The following is a 19,586-nucleotide window of genomic DNA, read 5'->3' on the forward strand; positions in this document are numbered from 1 at the left end:
TAGACCAAAAGGGACTGCTTTAAGTCCCAGTGGCCTTAAACAAAGCGGCTTGGAGGCAGGTTTTGGTTGCATAAAAACCAGGTGGTGTTCTGCCAAACAGAGCCTGCTGCAGGCTGCTAGCCGACATAGGGGCTACCAAATAGCCAATCACAGCCCTTATTTGGCACCCCTAGAAACATCATGCTTTTTACATTTAAATGTGGCTCACAGGCCAATGTGGCTTATTATGATTCAATTCTCCAAAGCATACTCTCAAGAACTCAAGCTCACAAAGAACTTCCCCTCTACAAATATAAAACTTAAATTACTTTAACTATAACTCAAGTAGAGCCCAAAAACCTTTTTTAATATTGGAATCACATCAGCTTACCTACAAGTCACTGGAAGTACAAATGGATGTACTCCATCAGGCTCTGGAGCCTTGGTTCATTTAATTTACTTAATCAACCCCTCAATGACATATATGCTGTGGGAATTGCAGCAATAGTACATGTAGTTAGACCTGTGTTGCATGGCATAATTTAGACAGATGCTGCTTTCAGCCGCAATTATATTTACAACTATCCTTAAAATTATTTAATGTATAATGAAAAGGTACTTTGAATTACATTAACAAAGGGTTTAGATTCATCAATTATATTTTTAGAAAGACAACATAAAACCCAAAAATTTACATTTATGTTTTAAGTTGACAACTATCCTATAGCTAGCACAAATGTGGGAACCTGTTATCCAGAAAGCTCCAAATTACAGGAAAGCCATATCCTATAGGGTCAATTATAAGCAAATAATTCTAATTTTTAAAAATGATTCCCCCTTTTCTCTATAATAATACAACAGTACCTTGTACTTGATCCCAACTAAGCAACATAAATCCATATTGGTGGCAAATGATCCTGCTGGGTTTATTTAATGGTTACAATTTTTACGATTTACGATATGGAGGTCCAAATTACAGAAGTATGCAATTTCTGGATATCAGGTCCCAAGCATGCTGTATAATAGACCCAATACCGATACAATTAAACATTTAAAATGATCTTGCACACCCATAGCAGAAGTATAATTCTAGAGACAAAAAATGAAATGTGTAGCATTAAAGAATGCTACTGACTATTAGGTATTGTATTAAAAAATCTGATTTAGGATTCCATGTAATTAACTCAATAAGGGAAGGGAATACAAGACAAATCCACTAGACAAATCCACTAGAAGGTGCCTATATGTTGGACACCCCTTTCCCCCAGTGATTTTTACCTTGGGCCATTGCTACTACCTGGGTAAAAAAAATAAGTAGTGCGGCACCATGTGATCTTACATACCTTATCGCTAGCGCAGTCCAAACATGCATAATAGAGTAAAATACAAACATTTTAAAAATCTGCTGAGGGATGCTAGGGAGTACAGATACAGGGGAAAATGTGATTTAATTCACTAGGTTATGTGTAACATAATGGCACCCCCAAATAAATATAAATTTCATTAGTATATCCTATTTTATAAAGAAGAATAGTCAAATGAATACAGTGTTTGATAGGCTAGCTTAATGAATGTCCATACAATAGTCCCATGTACTCCTGATATAATGTTTTATGAGGTAAGTCAAACAAATATGCATGTTATAAGGAACGCAATTGATGTATATTGGTTGGCACATCCCCACATGCTGGGGCACTCACTCATTTTCCATGGCTGTGCCCCACTACAGCCACCCACATTTGGCCACAGACCAGAGAGTTTAATTGGGGGCTTCTCTTAAGTAAATTCTTCATCTGAAGTGGGTGCTCTGTTAGGCAAAATAATTTTTAGGGGGCAGGTTTCCTTTAAAGATTTATCCTAGTGATGCATGGGTTGAAGATTTCGCACCTATGCCTGCCCCACCATCTTAGATGATGTCAGAAGTAGGCAGCATATACATTGTTGTGAAAAACTATTTGCCCCCTGATTTCTTATTCTTTTGCATGTTTGTCACACTTAAATGTTTCTGCTCATCAAAAACCGTTAACTATTAGTCAAAGATAACATAATTGAACACAAAATGCAGTTTTTAAATGAAGGTTTACGTTATTAAGGGAGAAAAAAAAATTCCAAATCTACATGGCCCTGTGTGAAAAAGTGATTGCCCCCCCCTTGTTAAAAAATAACTTAACTGTGGTTTATCACACCTGATTTCAATTTCTGTAGTCACCCCCAGGCCTGATTACTGCCACACCTGTTTCAATCAAGAAATCACTTAAATAGGAGCTACCTGACACAGAGAAGTAGACCAAAAGCACCTCAAAAGCTAGACATCATGCCAAGATCCAAAGAAATTCAGGAACAAATGAGAACAAAAGTAATTGAGATCTATCAGTCTGGTAAAGCTTATAAAGCCATTTCTAAAGCTTTGGGACTCCAGCAAACCACAGTGAGAGCCATTATCCACAAATGGCAAAAACATGGAACAGTGGTGAACCTTCCCAGGAGTGGCCGGCCGACCAAAATTACCCCAAGAGCGCAGAGACAACTCACAAAAGACCCCAGGACAACATCTAAAGAACTGCAGGCCTCACTTGCCTCATTTAAGGTCAGTGTTCACGACTCCACCATAAGAAAGAGACTGGGCAAAAACGGCCTGCATGGCAGATTTCCAAGGCGCAAACCACTTTTAAGCAAAAAGAACATTAAGGCTCGTCTCAATTTTGCTAAAAAACATCTCAATGATTGCCAAGACTTTTGGGAAAATACCTTGTGGACCGACGAGACAAAAGTTGAACTTTTTGGAAGGTGCGTGTCCCGTTACATCTGGCGTAAAAGTAACACAGCATTTCAGAAAAAGAACATCATACCAACAGTAAAATATGGTGGTGGTAGTGTGATGGTCTGGGGTTGTTTTGCTGCTTCAGGACCTGGAAGGCTTGCTGTGATAGATGGAACCATGAATTCTACTGTCTACCAAAAAATCCTGTAGGAGAATGTCCGGCCATCTGTTCGTCAACTCAAGCTGAAGCGATCTTGGGTGCTGCAGCAGGACAATGACCCAACACACCAGCAAATCCACCTCTGAATGGCTGAAGAAAAACAAAATGAAGACTTTGGAGTGGCCTAGTCAAAGTCCTGACCTGAATCCTATTGAGATGTTGTGGCATGACCTTAAAAAGGCGGTTCATGCTAGAAAACCCTCAAATAAAGCTGAATTACAACAATTCTGCAAAGATGAGTGGGCCAAAATTCCTCCAGAGCGCTGTAAAAGACTCGTTGCAAGTTATCGCAAACGCTTGATTGCAGTTATTGCTGCTAAGGGTGGCCCAACCAGTTATTAGGTTCAGGGGGCAATTACTTTTTCACACAGGGCCATGTAGGTTTGGATTTTTTTTCTCCCTAAATAATAAAAACCCTCATTTAAAAACTGCATTTTGTGTTTACTTGTGTTATCTTTGACTAATAGTTAAATGTGTTTGATGATCAGAAACATTTTGTGTGACAAACATGCAAAAGAATAAGAAATCAGGAAGGGGGCAAATAGTTTTTCACACCACTGTATGTACTTATACCCAAAGAAGCATTATATGGACTATGATATTAAAACCACAGAGGCATCAGCAGGAAAACTCACTACTCGCTAGAATTTGGCCAGTCCAAACACCTTAGCCACCTGCAAGTTTCGGCCCAACTTGTGCAACACTAACTCATAATTATCATAATTACCACACACCATTATTCATTAGATTGTATATTTTTTCATACTTACCTTCCATGATATAATCTAAATACCTATCTTCAAATATTATAGGCAGAGAGGTAAAGTCTCCATCCAGTTCACTGCACTCAATGGGAAGTGGAGGGAGAGAACTAAAGTATGAAGAGTTTTTTATAGCTGTGGACATCTGAAGATGACTTTGGGCACTGGAAAAAAGAGAGAAAATGTTTGTTCACAAGTTTTTTTTACATCTTCTGTGTGGTTAAAGTTCTCTCTCTTAGTCTTTAGAATTCAAAATTGCCATTATTAACAATTTATCACATCTGACTTTCAAAAACAAAATGTTGGCCACTGCCCTATACAGTTTGTATAAAAAGACCTTTCCTGTCTTAATACAAAAGCATCTTTGGAATGTGCTCCAAATTATCAGAACTTCAATAGAGAGAATCTCAAACTAATGCTTACTACCAACACTTGTACAAGGGTATTTATATTATTGCTTATTTATTATTATTATTTATTATTACTTACTGCAACAGCTTTCCTACCAACTACTGACCAGTTCATATACTTATATTTGCCTCCAATGACTTGAAAAGGCTTATAAACAAGCACCTGGAGCATCATATTAACACTCCATACATGAACCCTAAAATCTGGCCTTCACTCAATACATTTAACATAAATTACCCTACTCAAAGTAGCTAAGGTTCTTCTAATAAGAAAAATCTCAGGTTGTCACGCCATGATGCAGTGCCTCGGCTTTTTGCCACGTGAGTTTCCTCTGTAGGTGGAATGTAGCTGATGTGCTCCCTTCCACGCTTGGCACTAACAGGCACAGTGTTGTTCACACTTATATCTGCTCCATGTGTGTGCACCAACACCATGCATATAAGTGCCAAGACATGGCGAAGCAGAGGGGGGGGCATTATTTCATATTAACCTGCAGGGAAGACGCATAGATATTTTGCACTCTTCTGGCATGTGACACAGCTAGTTCCTAGTTAAAATCTATTTTTTCTGACTTTTCGTTTAAAGTTGTTTTTTCTAGTTAGACATCCCTCTCACTCCCGTCTCTGCTGGCATTATTCAAGAATCTAAACACCCATTATAATAATAAACCAGACCTCTGCTTCTGTTCTATCCCATATCATAACCTGCCTTTCTTCAATCTTCATCCAAAAGTCACAGCATTGCCTTAAAGGGGATTTAAAATCAGAATTAAAAATTCTCTACTGCTTTTTACTTTGTGTCTTCCATTTTATGCTATTTCCCTGAAATGGACTCTGATCACAGCTCCTGAAAACAGGGCCAGTGGCCATCCTGATGTAAAAAACAAAAACAAAAAAACATGGGACTGTCCTTTACCAGACTTGAAAAAAAGCACACAAGTTTACTGGATTGTCATTGGTCAGTTGCTGATAAGAGCAAGTCAGGCACAGATAAGCAAGTGATACATGAGAGTGAAACACGCCCTCTACTCATCTGTTATAGTACTTCCTATTTTAGGGCTATATAAAAACCACTTAGTTAAGATTTTACCTTTACATACCCTTTAAACCCACCCTGCCTGCCATCAGACACTCCCCATCCTTCCAAGCTTTCAAATATTCCCTAAAGACCCATTTATTTAAAAATGGCTATTCGATGCACCATGGATTTTCATAAGTCAACGAATCATAAAGAAAAATTAATTCTTTTAGATTCCCATCCTGATAGATTGTAAAATCTTGTGAGTAAAGCCCACTAATCCTACTGTCTTATTCTGTAAGCCTTGTTTCTTAATTAATTGTTAGATGCCTGTTTTTAATGATATTATTGTAAAACACTGCATGAACCGCTGGTGCTCTATAAATAAATGATGTTGATGTACAAAGCCTATGGAGCTGTTCTATTCTAACCTATATAAGAGATGTTGCTTTCCTACTAATTAATGCATAGACTGAAATGGCAAACCCTACACTATAGTCAGCTCTAGCACAAATCTGTTTGTTAAAGCCAGATTTTTCCATTCCAGTAGCACCTCTCAACATAAACCTTGTAAATAAAACAAAGTATGGCTTAATTTAGAGCAATATTAGATATATAATGGACAACATAATATACAAACTGCTTTTAATATAAAAAGTAGTAATTGCATTATTATTCTTTTTCTACAAAGAAATATCTAAACATGGGCAGGATGCTGGAGGTAGAAATGTCATACTCACTGCAGTTCCTGATATGCTAGGGCTGCTTGTCGAGGGTGCTCAAGACAAAAGAAAGCCTCAGCAAACCTACGCACCTGTAATGACGCAAGTGACTTTTATAACCTGTATGATTATATTGACCTAAATAGACATAAATGTTAATTTCTCGTTTCTGCAGGGGTGGTGACTGTGAACCTTCATGCAAGTAGATTAACTTTTACATTTAGGTTAATGCCAGACAGGGCTGATTCTCAGCCTGCATTTATCTGCCCCGTCTTGAATTAGCCTTACAATAGTTGTTTTTTTTTTTAATTATCTGGTGATCCCTGCATTAGCTGCATGATACAGAAACTGGGAATTGCTACTTCCAACTTCTTTAGTCAAGGTGCCTTCAAAGGATTATGCATTTTTTTTGTTTTCTAAAATCACCACTTTCACAGACTCAACGCTGATTATTTAAACTTTTTTTTCTTAAAGCAATGGCACATGGCATTTTCTCTCCCCCGTTCCTTGCCATTGTGGGTGCAGAAAATCGCTGTGAGTAAAACAGTTAAATGGCTTAATTGGGAGAAAATGTGCACAAAGGAATTTTTTGTGCTAAGGCAATTTGAGTGTTTCACCTGCATTTATTATCTGCACCCATAATGGCAAGGACTTTTTTTTGCCATTTTGTTGATGTGGCAAACTATGAGAGACACACATCATGTCTTGCTCTTAGTATGAAACTTTGTAAATGTTAGTAGTAAATTTAAAAAATTAATAACAATAATTTAATTTAATAATTTAGGTATGCAAATTTTGTATTCTTGCTAATGATTCATAATACGGATTTACCATTTACATCCTGTTTTAAAGGGGACATATACCATACATTTTCACAATGCCCCGTGTAACATAACCACATAATATAATGTAAAATAGAAATAAGTGCTTTTGTTGCAATACCTTTCAGGTAATGGTGGCCATACATGCTACAATTAACGTTAAGAGCTAAATCGTCAGATATGCAGGTAAAAACAAAGGGATTCCTTACTCCAATCTGACAATTCTGCATTAATGTATGATGTTCGGACACCTTCAAATGCCCCCAATCAAAGTTTTCAGTCCTGTCTGATCGACAAGACCAATGATGTCCAAGGCTTTTACCAATATCGGTCACCTCGTCTCCCACCATACACACAATAATTATATGAAGTTTTGTACAATAATATCTGTGTGTGTGTATGGCCACCTTTATGAGTCTTCAGTATGTGGCTAGGGTGTCGCCACCCCCTTCTGCTTTAGTAACAGACCCACATCCACTGAAGGAGGACTAGGTATGCATAGGTGGGCGGTGTGGTTTGTGAGGTCACACTCAGTCCAATCCTGCAAAGAGTGTTCTGTCCCGCCCTGCATTCTTCCCACAGAAGTAGCTACAGATTTGTTTTTACCTTCATACTGTTCCCTAACAGCTGCATTTTTTTCTTGCAAATCCCTGCACCTTGTCATAAACTGTTCCAGAATAACAGGTGCAGCTTTGTTTTCCCTGCAAATCCCTGCTCCTGATCATGTATCAATGTGCAAAACAGTATACGATCCAGTGCAGGGAGTTGCAGAGAAAACAAAGACTTTATTCTAGAATTGGACAACAGTACATACTAATGTGCATTCTCTGTATCTTTTATAATTTAATAATAGATGCAGGGAGTTGCATAGTGTGTAACAATGTTTTATGGACTATAGCTTGTTATGTCCATTTGGGCATGTTAATTTGTGAATCATGCAGATTTACTCTGGAACATACCACTGCACTATAAATAAAGGAAAACATTACTATTATTTTTTTTTACAGATTTAGTTTTTACAACTAAGTTTTACAACAAAACTGTTGCTTTATGCAGAGCATTTAAAATATTTTGTTATAGCTTATCGATCTGGCAGCAGCATGAGCAAAATTATGCAGATGGAGAACAGAGACAGAAGGAGGAATTGAGAGGGGTTTTCCCTGCTACTGCCGAGTTCAGCCTGTCAAACAGTGCTGTGACTACTTCCTGCGGGAGATTGAAGAGACTTTTCCACCTCTCATTCCAGCCTATACAATGAACTGGAAGTTTCTTTCTTCATCATTACACATTCAGGGAGAATGAATAGTATAACCGAAGATGAATGTTATATAAAATGTCTCCTTTAAAGTCAGCAGAGGCATTTGCGGCATTAGCTAAATTTAGATACAATACGGTCCGTGTACAAGACAGCAAGGGTCCTGCAACTTCTAAAGAAAACAGCAGTCAGGCACAAACATTATATAAAGAGGTGATTGCTTACCCGTAATATATGGTGCTGTTGTGCAATAAAGGTTGTGATTTCATCTTGTAACACAACAACTTCAAGAAACTGTCCCCACAAAGCCATAAGAAGAGAGCAAAGCTGTGCAAGGTTCATGTTTATCAGTTCTGCCAGTTCATCAGGATTTTCTATTTTCTGGGGTACAAAAATACAGAGACATTTTTGTAATGCAAAATCATACTTAATTCCACGCAAAATGTTAAAGGAGAAGGAAAGGTAAAAACTAAGTAAGCTTTATCAGAAAGATCTATGTAAATACAGCCATAAGCACTTACAGTAATGCTGCACTGAGTCCCCTATCAAAAGAAACACATGATTTCTTGTCTCTTTTTTTGTAAACATAATGTTCCAGTGTCTGATTTCCTCTCTCAGAAACAGCCTTAATTCCCGGGGCCAGAGTCTGTGCAGTTCTCTCCTCTATCCCCTCTCCTGCTCCCCCCTCCCTTAGGAATGTGTGATCTCAGCTATAACGGCTTCTAAAGCTGTTTACTCAGGTATGGTTTCTGCAGAATAAATATATTGTTCTAGGTGGCACTAATGTGGCAAAACTATCGGCAGTAAAATGCCAAAATGACTTTCCTTCACCTTTCCCTCGATTCACTCTACCCTTTCCTCATGTGTTGATCATTCTCTAAACATTACACCTTGTGCCATTAAATCATTTTTAGCCCCTTCCCCTCCACATAAAGGGTATTGCCCAACCCCCACTATCCAATATGCTATTTCTTATTGTATCTGTCAACCCCATGTGCATGATGCCATGCATAATCTGAACTCTTTGATGCTTGGAATGTCCACTAGCTATGTTACGTTAACCCACCAAGTCCTTTAAAAGCAGGTGTTGAAAGGGGTTGGCGACCCCCTACCTGGGCAGCATAGACACTGAGGGAGTAGCATCTTTAGTGATGATCATCTCATAATCGATTACAAGCAGGTAATACATATACATTGGATATCTGCATCCATTTAGATTGAATGGAAAGCAATCTAATAAAGGTGAACAACCCCTTTAACAAGGTCCATGCATACATATATAGGATTTTAATTCCTTTAAATTTCTAAATGGTCACAGGGTAGACACCGGTTACAAATTAAAAATGAGCTTATGTACCTTAACTTCTTCACATAATTCTGTGAGGCGAGCGTCAACATCAATTTTTTCTAAAAAATAAATAAATAAATAAATAAAACAGTACATGTAAATAAAGCGGAGAATATCAAAAGGAAAAAAAGAAACCAACCCTTGCTTGCCACAGGGTATTATTTTTACATACCTACATAAAAAATAAACATTTCCATGGCAGCAATGACAAACCATCTGCATTTTTGGCATGCCCATGATAATCCCCATGCAAGAGCTTGTGCTTTAAAGTGATACTGACACTAAAAAAACGACTCTTCAAAATATGAATGTACATTCAAAGTTTCCTATAGGTCATGCTGATCATTTTTCGTTGATAGGGCTGCTTCTGTAAGTAATTGTTACTTGAAGCTCCTAAACCTGACTGTTATGCCAACCTGACCGTCCCTTCTCAGCCTGTCAGTTATAGCTTTTAAGAACGGGCCTCCTGCTGCACAAATATGGCAGCCCTCTCATAGAGGAACATGGGGGATCAGATAGGTAATGTAAAAGCATTGGGCAAATGCTTTTATGGCAAAATAATAGCATACAAAGACAATGTTATGACAGACTTAAAAAAGATTTAATTTTTGGTGTCAGTATCTCTTTAAGGATTTCCTCAAGTGTTCTCTTGCCAGTCATCTATTTTAACATGAAGGGTACAATAGGCTTGCCTAATGTACTTAAGCAACTAAACAAGCAATCATAAGCAACTTATTGGACTGCTGTAGAGTGCCAGTATTCAGGGGCCAGTATTAAAGGTTCCACACATATGTTTACACATAAAAAAGTGGCTATAAATATACATGCGTAACCTTTGCTTCCAGTTTTTGTCATGTCATGATTTAGGGAAATGTTTTAGACCGATTAACTTTATTGAATTGTTTTATAAAAAAGTGTCCTACTTTTATTTGCTTACACTGAACAGTGCATTGTGGTGTTTAAGAGTAAAACGTAAATAATTAATATTCTTTTATTAGCAACAGAACCAACAGTGACAAAAAAACCATACTAGTTCAGCCTGTATACATGAGATCATTACAGCTATGGTAGTTTTCTCTAGTTTTTTCTCAAACAACAAACAGTAAATCCTTGACATAATAAAAAAACATCATTTCAACTCATGGGGGGGGGGGTGTTTAATACTTGGTATTTTAACACTGTAATAAATTAAGAACTGGTAACCTAAATAATTAAAAAGGATTTGTGCATTTACAATTAAGAACCTGCTATTGGGAAAACCCATGACAAGAAATGAGAAAGTATCAAATTCCCTGCCACTTTGTTGTATATGCCTCATGAGCTGCTCGTATACTCGCTCCTCTGCATCTTTGACTACAGAAACGGTAACCCAAAGTTCTCTAGTTTAAAGAGAAAGCATACACCTACATACATGCTTGGCAAACATGAGCACAATAAATAGGACTTGTGTTGTAAATGTATTCTGCCTATTCTTTTAATTAAAATAAAGCACTTAAGGTGGCCATACGCGTAGCAATTTCGATCTTTGGTGCAACCATTGGTCGCACGAAAGATTGTGCCCAATCCCCCCCCCCCGTAGATTTTGCTTGGGCGCCTTCAATGGCGCCCAAGCAAAATGTGTTCATGTGTTTTTGAAGTTGCCCAAACTGCCTCACAAGGAGGGGCTTAACTTTGAACTGGTTACTTTTTTTTTTTTACTAACTTCTCTTTTGCAAACAATGACAGAAGAACTGGAAAGTCCTATAGTGAAAGTGGTTTTACTTTTTTGAAAGTGCAAGAAATAACAAAAACAAAATACTTTTTAATTAAAAGAACAGGCAATAAACATATTAGGCGGAAACACTATTCATCAAACTCATTTTGAAAATGGATGTATACTGCCTCTAAAAGTTTGAGATGACTATCCTTAATATATTTGAAAAGAAGGACATTCAAATCCTATTATAAAAGTATCTCCGATATGATAAGAAAATAGGCGACTCTCATGATTGGTAATGATATAAGAACTGTGTCCAGCTTGTACCTGTCTGAGCCATTGGATGAATCGTCCAAATTGTCTTCAAGGCATCTTGCCTTAGATGCTACTAAACAAACACCCCTGTTTAATATATACCTTGTAAAACATAGTACAGATCAGTATGCACCTCCAAAACATCATAAAATCGATTCTCAGTCATGAGTTGAACTACCTAATAACTGGCTTCCGGTTTGACATAATGTAGAATAAAGGATGGATGTCACATTATGCTGGTTATAAACTGGCTCCACAGTTTTTATTGGCACAATCAGTGAGGATGCAGAGTACCAATGTTTGGGGTCCTTTTCCTATCCATTCTCAATAAGCTTGCACCAGCATAACGCGAGTGACTTTCCACTATTATTATGCCTACTTAGGCTTAGCTGCCAGAACAAAGTGGACAATTCAAAAGTAAATAGTTTATACTGTATCTAGTCCTCTCCTGTCTACTTTTGTCTGCTTTTTGTTTGTACTTTTAAAATGATATCTTTTTATGTGAGTGGGAGAAGTGCACTGTGCAGAACTGATTCCCATAATAGCCAATGGAAGTCTTACCCGAAACAAGGCTTGTTCAATATGGAAATAAAAGCACCCTTGTATGATAAGAAACCAGACTCTGACTTTAAAGGAGAAGGAAAGTCATTTAGGCATTTTACTGCCAATAGATTCGCCACATTAGTGCCACCTAGAATGCTATATTTGTCTGCAGAAAACTTTACCATACCTAAATAAGGAGACCTAGAAGCTTTCTCTGTTTGTTTAAGATTGCAGCTGCCATTTTAAGTAGCTTCCTCATTGCAGCTATTGCCTTGATAGATCAGATTACACATTCCTATGGGTGGCGGGAGTGAGTTTTATTAATTCTTATGGGACGGGGGAGCAGGAGAGGGGAGAAAGGAAAGAACTACATAGACTCTGGCCCCAGAAATGAAGGATTTTTCTGAGAGAGGAAGTCAGATACACAACAACATGTTTACAAAAAAGGAGACAAGAAATCCTGTGTTTCTTTTCAAAAAGGATTTAGTGCAGCTTTTCTGTGAGTGCTTATGGCTGTATTTCCATAGACCTTACATAGACCTTTTTACCTTTCCTTCTCCTTTAATTTGGAATAATCTACAGCAATTTTGGCAGTTATAAAGCTGTGATGGGTCTGGTTACCTCATAAACGTATTTAGCTATTTCTGTCTAATTACTGCTCTGCTAGAACCTGCAAATTCAGGTTTTCTGCCCTCTTAATTTATTGATTTGCCATTATATATTTACTTAAATATTTTCTAAAGTATAAGATATTTATCAGGATAAATAAAACCTAAAAATCATTAAAAATACAGCTTTATTTACTTAATATATTCTGTATGACTATCTTTAGAAACATACCCCGAGTAGAATCTCGCTGGCCCGATGAATGTTTTCTTCTGAAGAGACGGTCATAAAGAACCTGCATGCGGGACTTGGCTGATTGCAAGGATGGCACACATATGAACTAATTAATCTCTTTCAGTTCTGTGCTTTATGACTTAATTTATAGCACAATGTTTATTACAAAAGTTTGAAAGCTAGTGAAAGGAGGTCAGTCAAGTAAAGCACAGAGAACTAGTTGGTTAGTAAGTTTTTCTATGATGTACATTGATTTAATTCTGCTGATTAAATGGCTGGACTACAATTTGTTATGCAAGTAAGAAAAACAATGGATTTAGGAATGTACAAATCAATTGGATCATGGGTAAGATGATCACATGACACATATGAAATGAAAAATGTACATCATAAAACAAACAGGTGGGAAAAAGGAAGAAGAAGAAGAAAAAAAAAAAAAAAGATACTGGTAATCTGTCAGCTAAGAGAGACTTGATATAACCATTATGTATATTTGCAACAGCACCTGGTTACCCATATACCTAAAAACATTACTTCTTAGGTACTGTATAATAGCAATTTAAAGTAAGAAGGTTGCCAAAAGTCTGTAAATCATCGACTCAGTGGACCAAGTAACTGAAATGGCATTTGTACTTTAAAATGCTCAATATGTAACAGTGTCTATGTTTGTATAGTTTTGTTGCTTTGCCTGCCAAAATTGTGCCAAAAGTAGATTGTTAGTTGTGTTAGCACATAAGCACCCAGTCCAATATTCTCACTCACTATCCTATAACAAAAAAGTCAAGCAACATAATGAGAAAAACAGATGTTTACAGTGCAAAACAAAGTTGATGCAATAACAACATATATGTATAGACATTTATGAAAGAAAAAAAAAGATATGGCAAAAAGAAATAGTTTCTGCCCAAAGATCAATTGCTTTCACTGTGTATGTTTTTGATAAGGGAACTGAATTTATGTCCATATATCATTTGTTGGTAAGGCTGAATTAGACCATTTGTATAAATTTACTCATTATTCTTATAACTCAGAATCTTGGAAAGAAGAACAGGGAAAAGGAATTATAGGTCAACTACTTGCCACAAGTAACTATAAAAGCTTGCTGGATTGGCAAAATTGCCAACGGTGCAGTGTACAATTGAATGGTTTTCATTTAGTGTCACTCTGTGGGAAATAAATAACACAGCCAAAGATTTAAAGACCTGGTTATAAGTGTGACACTGAACAGAAGCATTCCACATACCAAGTTCCAGCTTGAGAGAAGGCGGTAGCTCCTTTGAAACTGTAATGAAATAGCTGTCCAGTCCTTTGAAAGCAAACAGCAAGCAGGCACACAGTGTAGAATGGAAACTGTACGCATGTTGTAAGAAGCAGTCTTGAACTACAAAGCTGTTGCCCTAAAAAAAGAGAAATATTAAAGGATGTAAAAAATGGTTAAAGTAATAAATTACATAAACCTCCTTTCACCTTCCTTCTGTGTCCCTTAGACCCTGGCACTTAATCTTTATAACAGGCATATATTTATTGCAAGTCCCCTTACTCCACCCATCTGTACTATTCATTTTTTTGTAGAAGGGTACAGTGCTGCATAATACAAGTATGCATATTACAGTTTTCACTTTCAGACTCCGCAAAAGAATGCTTATTAATAGGTTTGTAATTAATGTTCTAGTCAAAGAACAGGTGTATATTTTGCCTAATAAGTGCACAATAACCTTGAGAATTAACCTTTAAACTATGGCTGAAAAAGTGAGCCAGGTTAGCTTTTTCATAGGTACTTTTACAGGCAATATTACAATACACAGTTATTAGTACAGATATGGAATCTGTTATCCAGAAAGCTATGAATTATGGAAAGGCAATCTCCCACAGACTCCAAATGAACCAAATAATTTAGAATTTTAAAACATATTTCCCTTTTTTCTGTAACAATAAAGCGGACCATTTTTCTTGATCCAAATGCCAATCCTTATTGGTAGCAAAACAATCCTTTTGGGTATATTAAATATTTACATTATTATTTAGTAGATGTTAAGTTTATGGAAATGTTTCCCTTTTAAGGAAAACTCCAGGTCCCGTGCATTTTGGATAATAGATCCCAAACCTGTATAAGCAAATACTACTAAGTGACAGTGACATAATAAAAGTGCTCATTTGCCTTCAAACCCCCCCATGTGCCAAAAGCTTAGCACATAATGGCAATTCAACATCAAAATTCAGCATCATCTCTAAAAAAACGCTTTGGCCAGGTCCAGAGAGCGAGAATAAAAATAAGCCCTGGCATTTCAAGTACACAGAGTCTCAAACAGGCCCAATAAATTGTGAACGTCTATGGCATCTTACAGCAGTTCCTCCAGCCTTTGCCAGGATCTACAAATTGTCAGTCTGGGTTTACTTTTGGGGATGGTACAGAGCAGAGATTGCTCAGAAATGCCTACCTTGTAATCAAACAATCTCCACCTGACACTAGTGTCCCATAAAAATGAACAGAAAATGGGTAAAGGTGGGAAAAAAACACTTCTGCGTTAGATAGAATTCTTTTAACATATACAAAATAAAAAGGTTATGCCTATGCCAATTAATAATTCATTTGTATGTGTTACTGGTCAGTTAAAAATATAATATAAAATATATATTTAAGCTTATTTACTTACATCCGCAGATAACTGTTTTGTGTAGCTACTACCAAACACTACACTTTCCAGTGTTGGAATAGAGGACTCCTTGCTCTGGGCTGGTGCATTTCTGTTTAACCATGTATTTTTTATCACCCGGTGAAAGCTGTTAAAAAAGTTAAAACCTTTTTTATTTGCAATTACTATATCACACTTTATAAAGTTGGTGAGGGACATCTCCCTTTGTTTGTACCTTTACTGTGCAATAAAAGTTAATATTTTCATGTTTTACAGTCAAGTGTAAAACTCCCATCAAGCCAGGAAAATTACCTACAAGGATTTTAGCTATCCCTGTTTATAAAGCTGTATATTTAATGCAAGACTTATTGCACATTAAGTATCTCTCTGCCAGAGAATTCAAGACAGTTGAGAAATGCCCAACACACCCTGTGTTCATTTTCATTAATATGAATGAAAACTGCCTGTCAATGCATGAGCAGTGACAGCTGGCATCCATTCATAGGAGGCCCGGAGGGGATATCAGGTATATTATGCAGATGGAGAAATGCTGTGTGTGCCAAAACCTTTACTATCCCTTGCATTACATATACTGCTTTACAATTGTTACAAGTAAAAATATCAGGGGATGCTAAATACTACATTTTGTTTTGCATTGTAAGAATTTGGCTCTGCCCCCAAATGGCAAAATGACATCAATCCATGCTACAACTACTAGGAAAACCACAGTATTTACCATTGGTGTAAGTAGCTTTTGAGATCTAATGGGCAATGCCCTTTTTGACATAGGTCTATATTATAAACAAAGTGAGGTATTTTTCAGACTTTTATTTTTTATTTACACATTTCAACATTTCTTCAACAATCCAGATCCATATGCTGTATTTATTTACCTTATCAATGGTTGATGTAATGCAACCAAGGAGCCATGAATAACAACAGATATCACAGAGAGGTGGAAGTAATCAAACATTACATTAATGTGGTCATGAAGGCCTCTATGGAGGTTAAAGTGCAGCTTTAAGCTCCGGCTGCTAATAAGTTGCAAGGCATTTGGATCATTTGGTCTGAGTAGAAAAAAAATTTCTTAGTCAACAAATACACAGAAAAATAGTCTTGCAACTACAGCAAAATACCTGTATTAATTACATATACACCCTTGGCTACATATACACTTAAATATTAGTGTATTATTACATTTTGGAATTGTACAACACACTCAAACTGAGTCATAATTTAAAGTGCAGCTAAACCTATTGATTCAGAATGAAAATATAGTATTTTGTAACATTCATATGCCAAGATGAGTCTCATGCATGGTTAATCTGGAATGCAATGGCATGTTCAGAAAGAATAAAGTATATGTGGTGTTTTGCCGTCCACTATTCTCTTATTGACAGCATGCCCCTCCTTACTTGCAGCGCATCCTATTTAAGTGAAGGAGAAATGCTCTGCCTATGAAAGATGATTGTGCATCAGATGGGAAAAGCTTGGTGATGCCAAAGGGAATGTTCAAACGAGATTTGAGCCTGACAGAGTAAACATCTGTCACAGCAGATTTTTCCATTCACTTGAAAGGGAAGCAACAGCAGGCGCATGTACCATAGGCTTAACTAAAAGAAAAGGTGTTAGGATTTGTTTATTCAAAGAAAGAATAAATACAAACTAGTGCTAAGAAGCCCAAGTATAAAACACTGCAAATAAATTACATTATAAATGCATATAGAATACATTCTGAAAATAATACACAATGAATGATAACTTGTACTAGATATTAAAGGCTCAGAAAACATTAATATTTAAGTGACAGGAAAAAAATGTAAAGACTTTAAAAAAATTAAATCCAATCGAAAATATTGATTGTGTCTTGCTAGATTAAAGTTAGATGTGTGTGTGGGTATCTGTATACATATTATGTACTTACGAATAATCTGTGTCGGTGAAGTATAAGTCAATGAACATTTGGAAATTCAGTTCATTAAGAGTTTCTTCAATCTGTCATTAAAGTACACAGTACAAATATTAGTCTGGTATAAACATAAGTCTGGTATGGTTATACAGCTAAAAAACTAAATCCTTTAGCTTTTCTCATAATTTGAAGCACTGTATAAATAACACTTACCTTTAAACCCAGTCTGGTTTCACATACTAAGAAATCAAACAGAGCTTGACGAGGAAATTCTCGAGTTTTTCCAAATAAATAATGGAACTGCCGATACCCTTACGGTATGGGAAACTTTTAAAGCATATGTCAGAGGTACCTTGAACTCCCAAATCAAGGCCCACAAAAAAAATACCAGGGCGGCAGTGGTTGAAACTGAGAGTAAAATAGAGCAGATGGAATGCCAGGCCACTCAAAACCCTACAGAAAGTAACCTAAAATTGCTGCAACAGTGGCAGGAGGTATACGCCAAACAGCAATGGGAAATAGCGCAACACAAGCTCTTCTTTTCCAAAATCAACACATTTGTCCATGGGGAACGGGCGGGTAAGCTTCTGGCATATATGGTAAAGAACCAATCTAGCCCACCAGCGATAACTATGCTAAAAGATAATAATGGCCAAGCCCAGTCCGACCCCGAGATGGTCAAAGATATAATATCCTCATTCTACAAGGACCTATACTCGACCAAGCTCCTAGCCTCCCAAGAAAATATCAAAAACTATTTGGCAGCCTTAAAGCTACCAAAGCTGAACAGTGACTATAAAGATTTCCTAGAACTGCCTATTACAACGGAGGAAATTGCAGAAGCAATAGACTCCTTTCCCCTAGGGAAAGCCCCGGGAGCTGATGGAATCCCGATAGAGCTCTACAAAAGGCACTCCAAATCTCTCTCCCCAATACTCCAAAAAGTATATGCAGAAGCCCTCCGGGTGGGCACTCTCCCCCCCTCAATGTATGAAGCGGCAATAGCTCTCCTGGCCAAACCGGGAAAGGACCCCCAACTGAGTGAATCCTATCGCCCAATCTCACTGCTGACGGCAGATGTTAAAATTCTTGCTAAAGCGCTGGCCAGGAGACTGGCAAAGGTGATAAAATACTTGGTAGGGGAAGACCAAACTGGCTTCATCCCCGAGAAAACGACTGCACTAAACCTGAGAAGGTTATTTTTAAATATGTCAATAACGCACACAAACAGTACTACCAGGGCAGTGGCCGCTTTGGACATTGCAAAAGCATTTGATACAGTTGAGTGGCCATTTCTATGGGAGGTTTTGAATGCAAACGGTATCGGCCCAAACTTTGTAGCATATGTTAAGCTCCTATATAACAAGCCTACCGCAGCACTAAGGGTGAACTCCGATCTAACTAAGCCATTTGATCTGTCCAGGGGAACCAGGCAAGGGTGTCCCCTATCTCCCCTATTGTTTGCATTGGCCATCGAGCCGTTTGCCCAGGCGGTCAGACAACACCATCAGCTGGTTGGGCTTCAGGTGGCAAATAAGCTGGAAAAAATACAGTTGTATGCCGACGACACGCTAGTGTATTTGGGGGATAGGGGCCCCTCACTTGATATTCTTATCTCCCTTACCACCCAGTTCGCCAGGGTCTCTGGTTTATGCGTTAGCCCATCTAAATCAGTTCTGTTTCTGTTGGATCCACTCAGACAGGGGGAAAACTTAGAGAAATGTCCGCTACAAGTGGTCCAGGAATTCACGTATCTGGGCATACGAATAGCAAACCCCTTGTCCATGTACTATGATTTGAATATCCGACCTCTCCTAACGTGGGTCCAAACTAAGGCTGAGGCATGGGCGACACTCCCCCTAGGACCAATGGGACGCATTCAACTGACTAAGATGATAATAACTCCTAAAGTTCAGTATGCGCTATGGCACTCCCCAATTTGGGTAACAAAAAAGTTTTTCAATGCGCTTGATAAAATCCTAAAACAATTCATCTGGGGGAAAAGCCGTAGTAGACTCGCAGTGGAAACCCTGCAACTACCGCAGGGCTCTGGTGGACTAGCCTTTCCCAATATGTCTCTCTACTTTTTATCAGCACAACTGTCACATTGTAGGCAAATGGTGGAACACACTGCCGAAAAGAGTATATACCACTTGTGGAGGGCGGTGACCCCAACACAACCCAACCCCCTTAGGGGGTTACTTGCGAAAGGCCCCGTGATTAAAGGCACTAAGAATAACTCCCTCCTGGTCTTACACCAGAAAATCTGGCGGACTGCACACCAGATGATGAACAATAGGGTAACGCACCCCCAAACCCCAATCTTTAGTAACCCGGAGTTCCCCTCCCTAAGAA

At 37.8% G+C, this 19,586-nt stretch overlaps 1 protein-coding gene across 7 annotated transcripts in view; it reads right to left on the bottom strand.

Annotated features, from left to right (window-relative positions):
* fam135a (family with sequence similarity 135 member A) overlaps window positions 1-19,586 on the bottom strand; it is a 63,144-nt gene that overhangs the window by 14,363 nt on the left and 29,195 nt on the right. For 5 of the 7 annotated variants that reach the window (XM_031902992.1, XM_031902991.1, XM_004914505.4 and 2 more), the window contains exons 6-14: window positions 17,247-17,317; window positions 16,216-16,389; window positions 15,344-15,470; window positions 13,933-14,086; window positions 12,690-12,767; window positions 9,305-9,354; window positions 8,173-8,328; window positions 5,890-5,963; window positions 3,731-3,885 (exon numbers count right to left, since the gene is read on the bottom strand). In XM_031902992.1, the coding sequence (XP_031758852.1) occupies window positions 3,731-3,885; window positions 5,890-5,963; window positions 8,173-8,328; window positions 9,305-9,354; window positions 12,690-12,767; window positions 13,933-14,086; window positions 15,344-15,470; window positions 16,216-16,389; window positions 17,247-17,317 (1,039 nt within the window). The remainder of the gene's footprint in view (window positions 1-3,730; window positions 3,886-5,889; window positions 5,964-8,172; window positions 8,329-9,304; window positions 9,355-12,689; window positions 12,768-13,932; window positions 14,087-15,343; window positions 15,471-16,215; window positions 16,390-17,246; window positions 17,318-19,586) is intronic. The other 2 variants (XM_004914503.4, XM_004914506.4) reach the window with 1 other exon arrangement.

This window comes from Xenopus tropicalis, chromosome 5 (genome assembly GCF_000004195.4).
Source record: "Xenopus tropicalis strain Nigerian chromosome 5, UCB_Xtro_10.0, whole genome shotgun sequence".
NCBI classification, from domain to species: Eukaryota; Metazoa; Chordata; class Amphibia; order Anura; family Pipidae; genus Xenopus; species Xenopus tropicalis.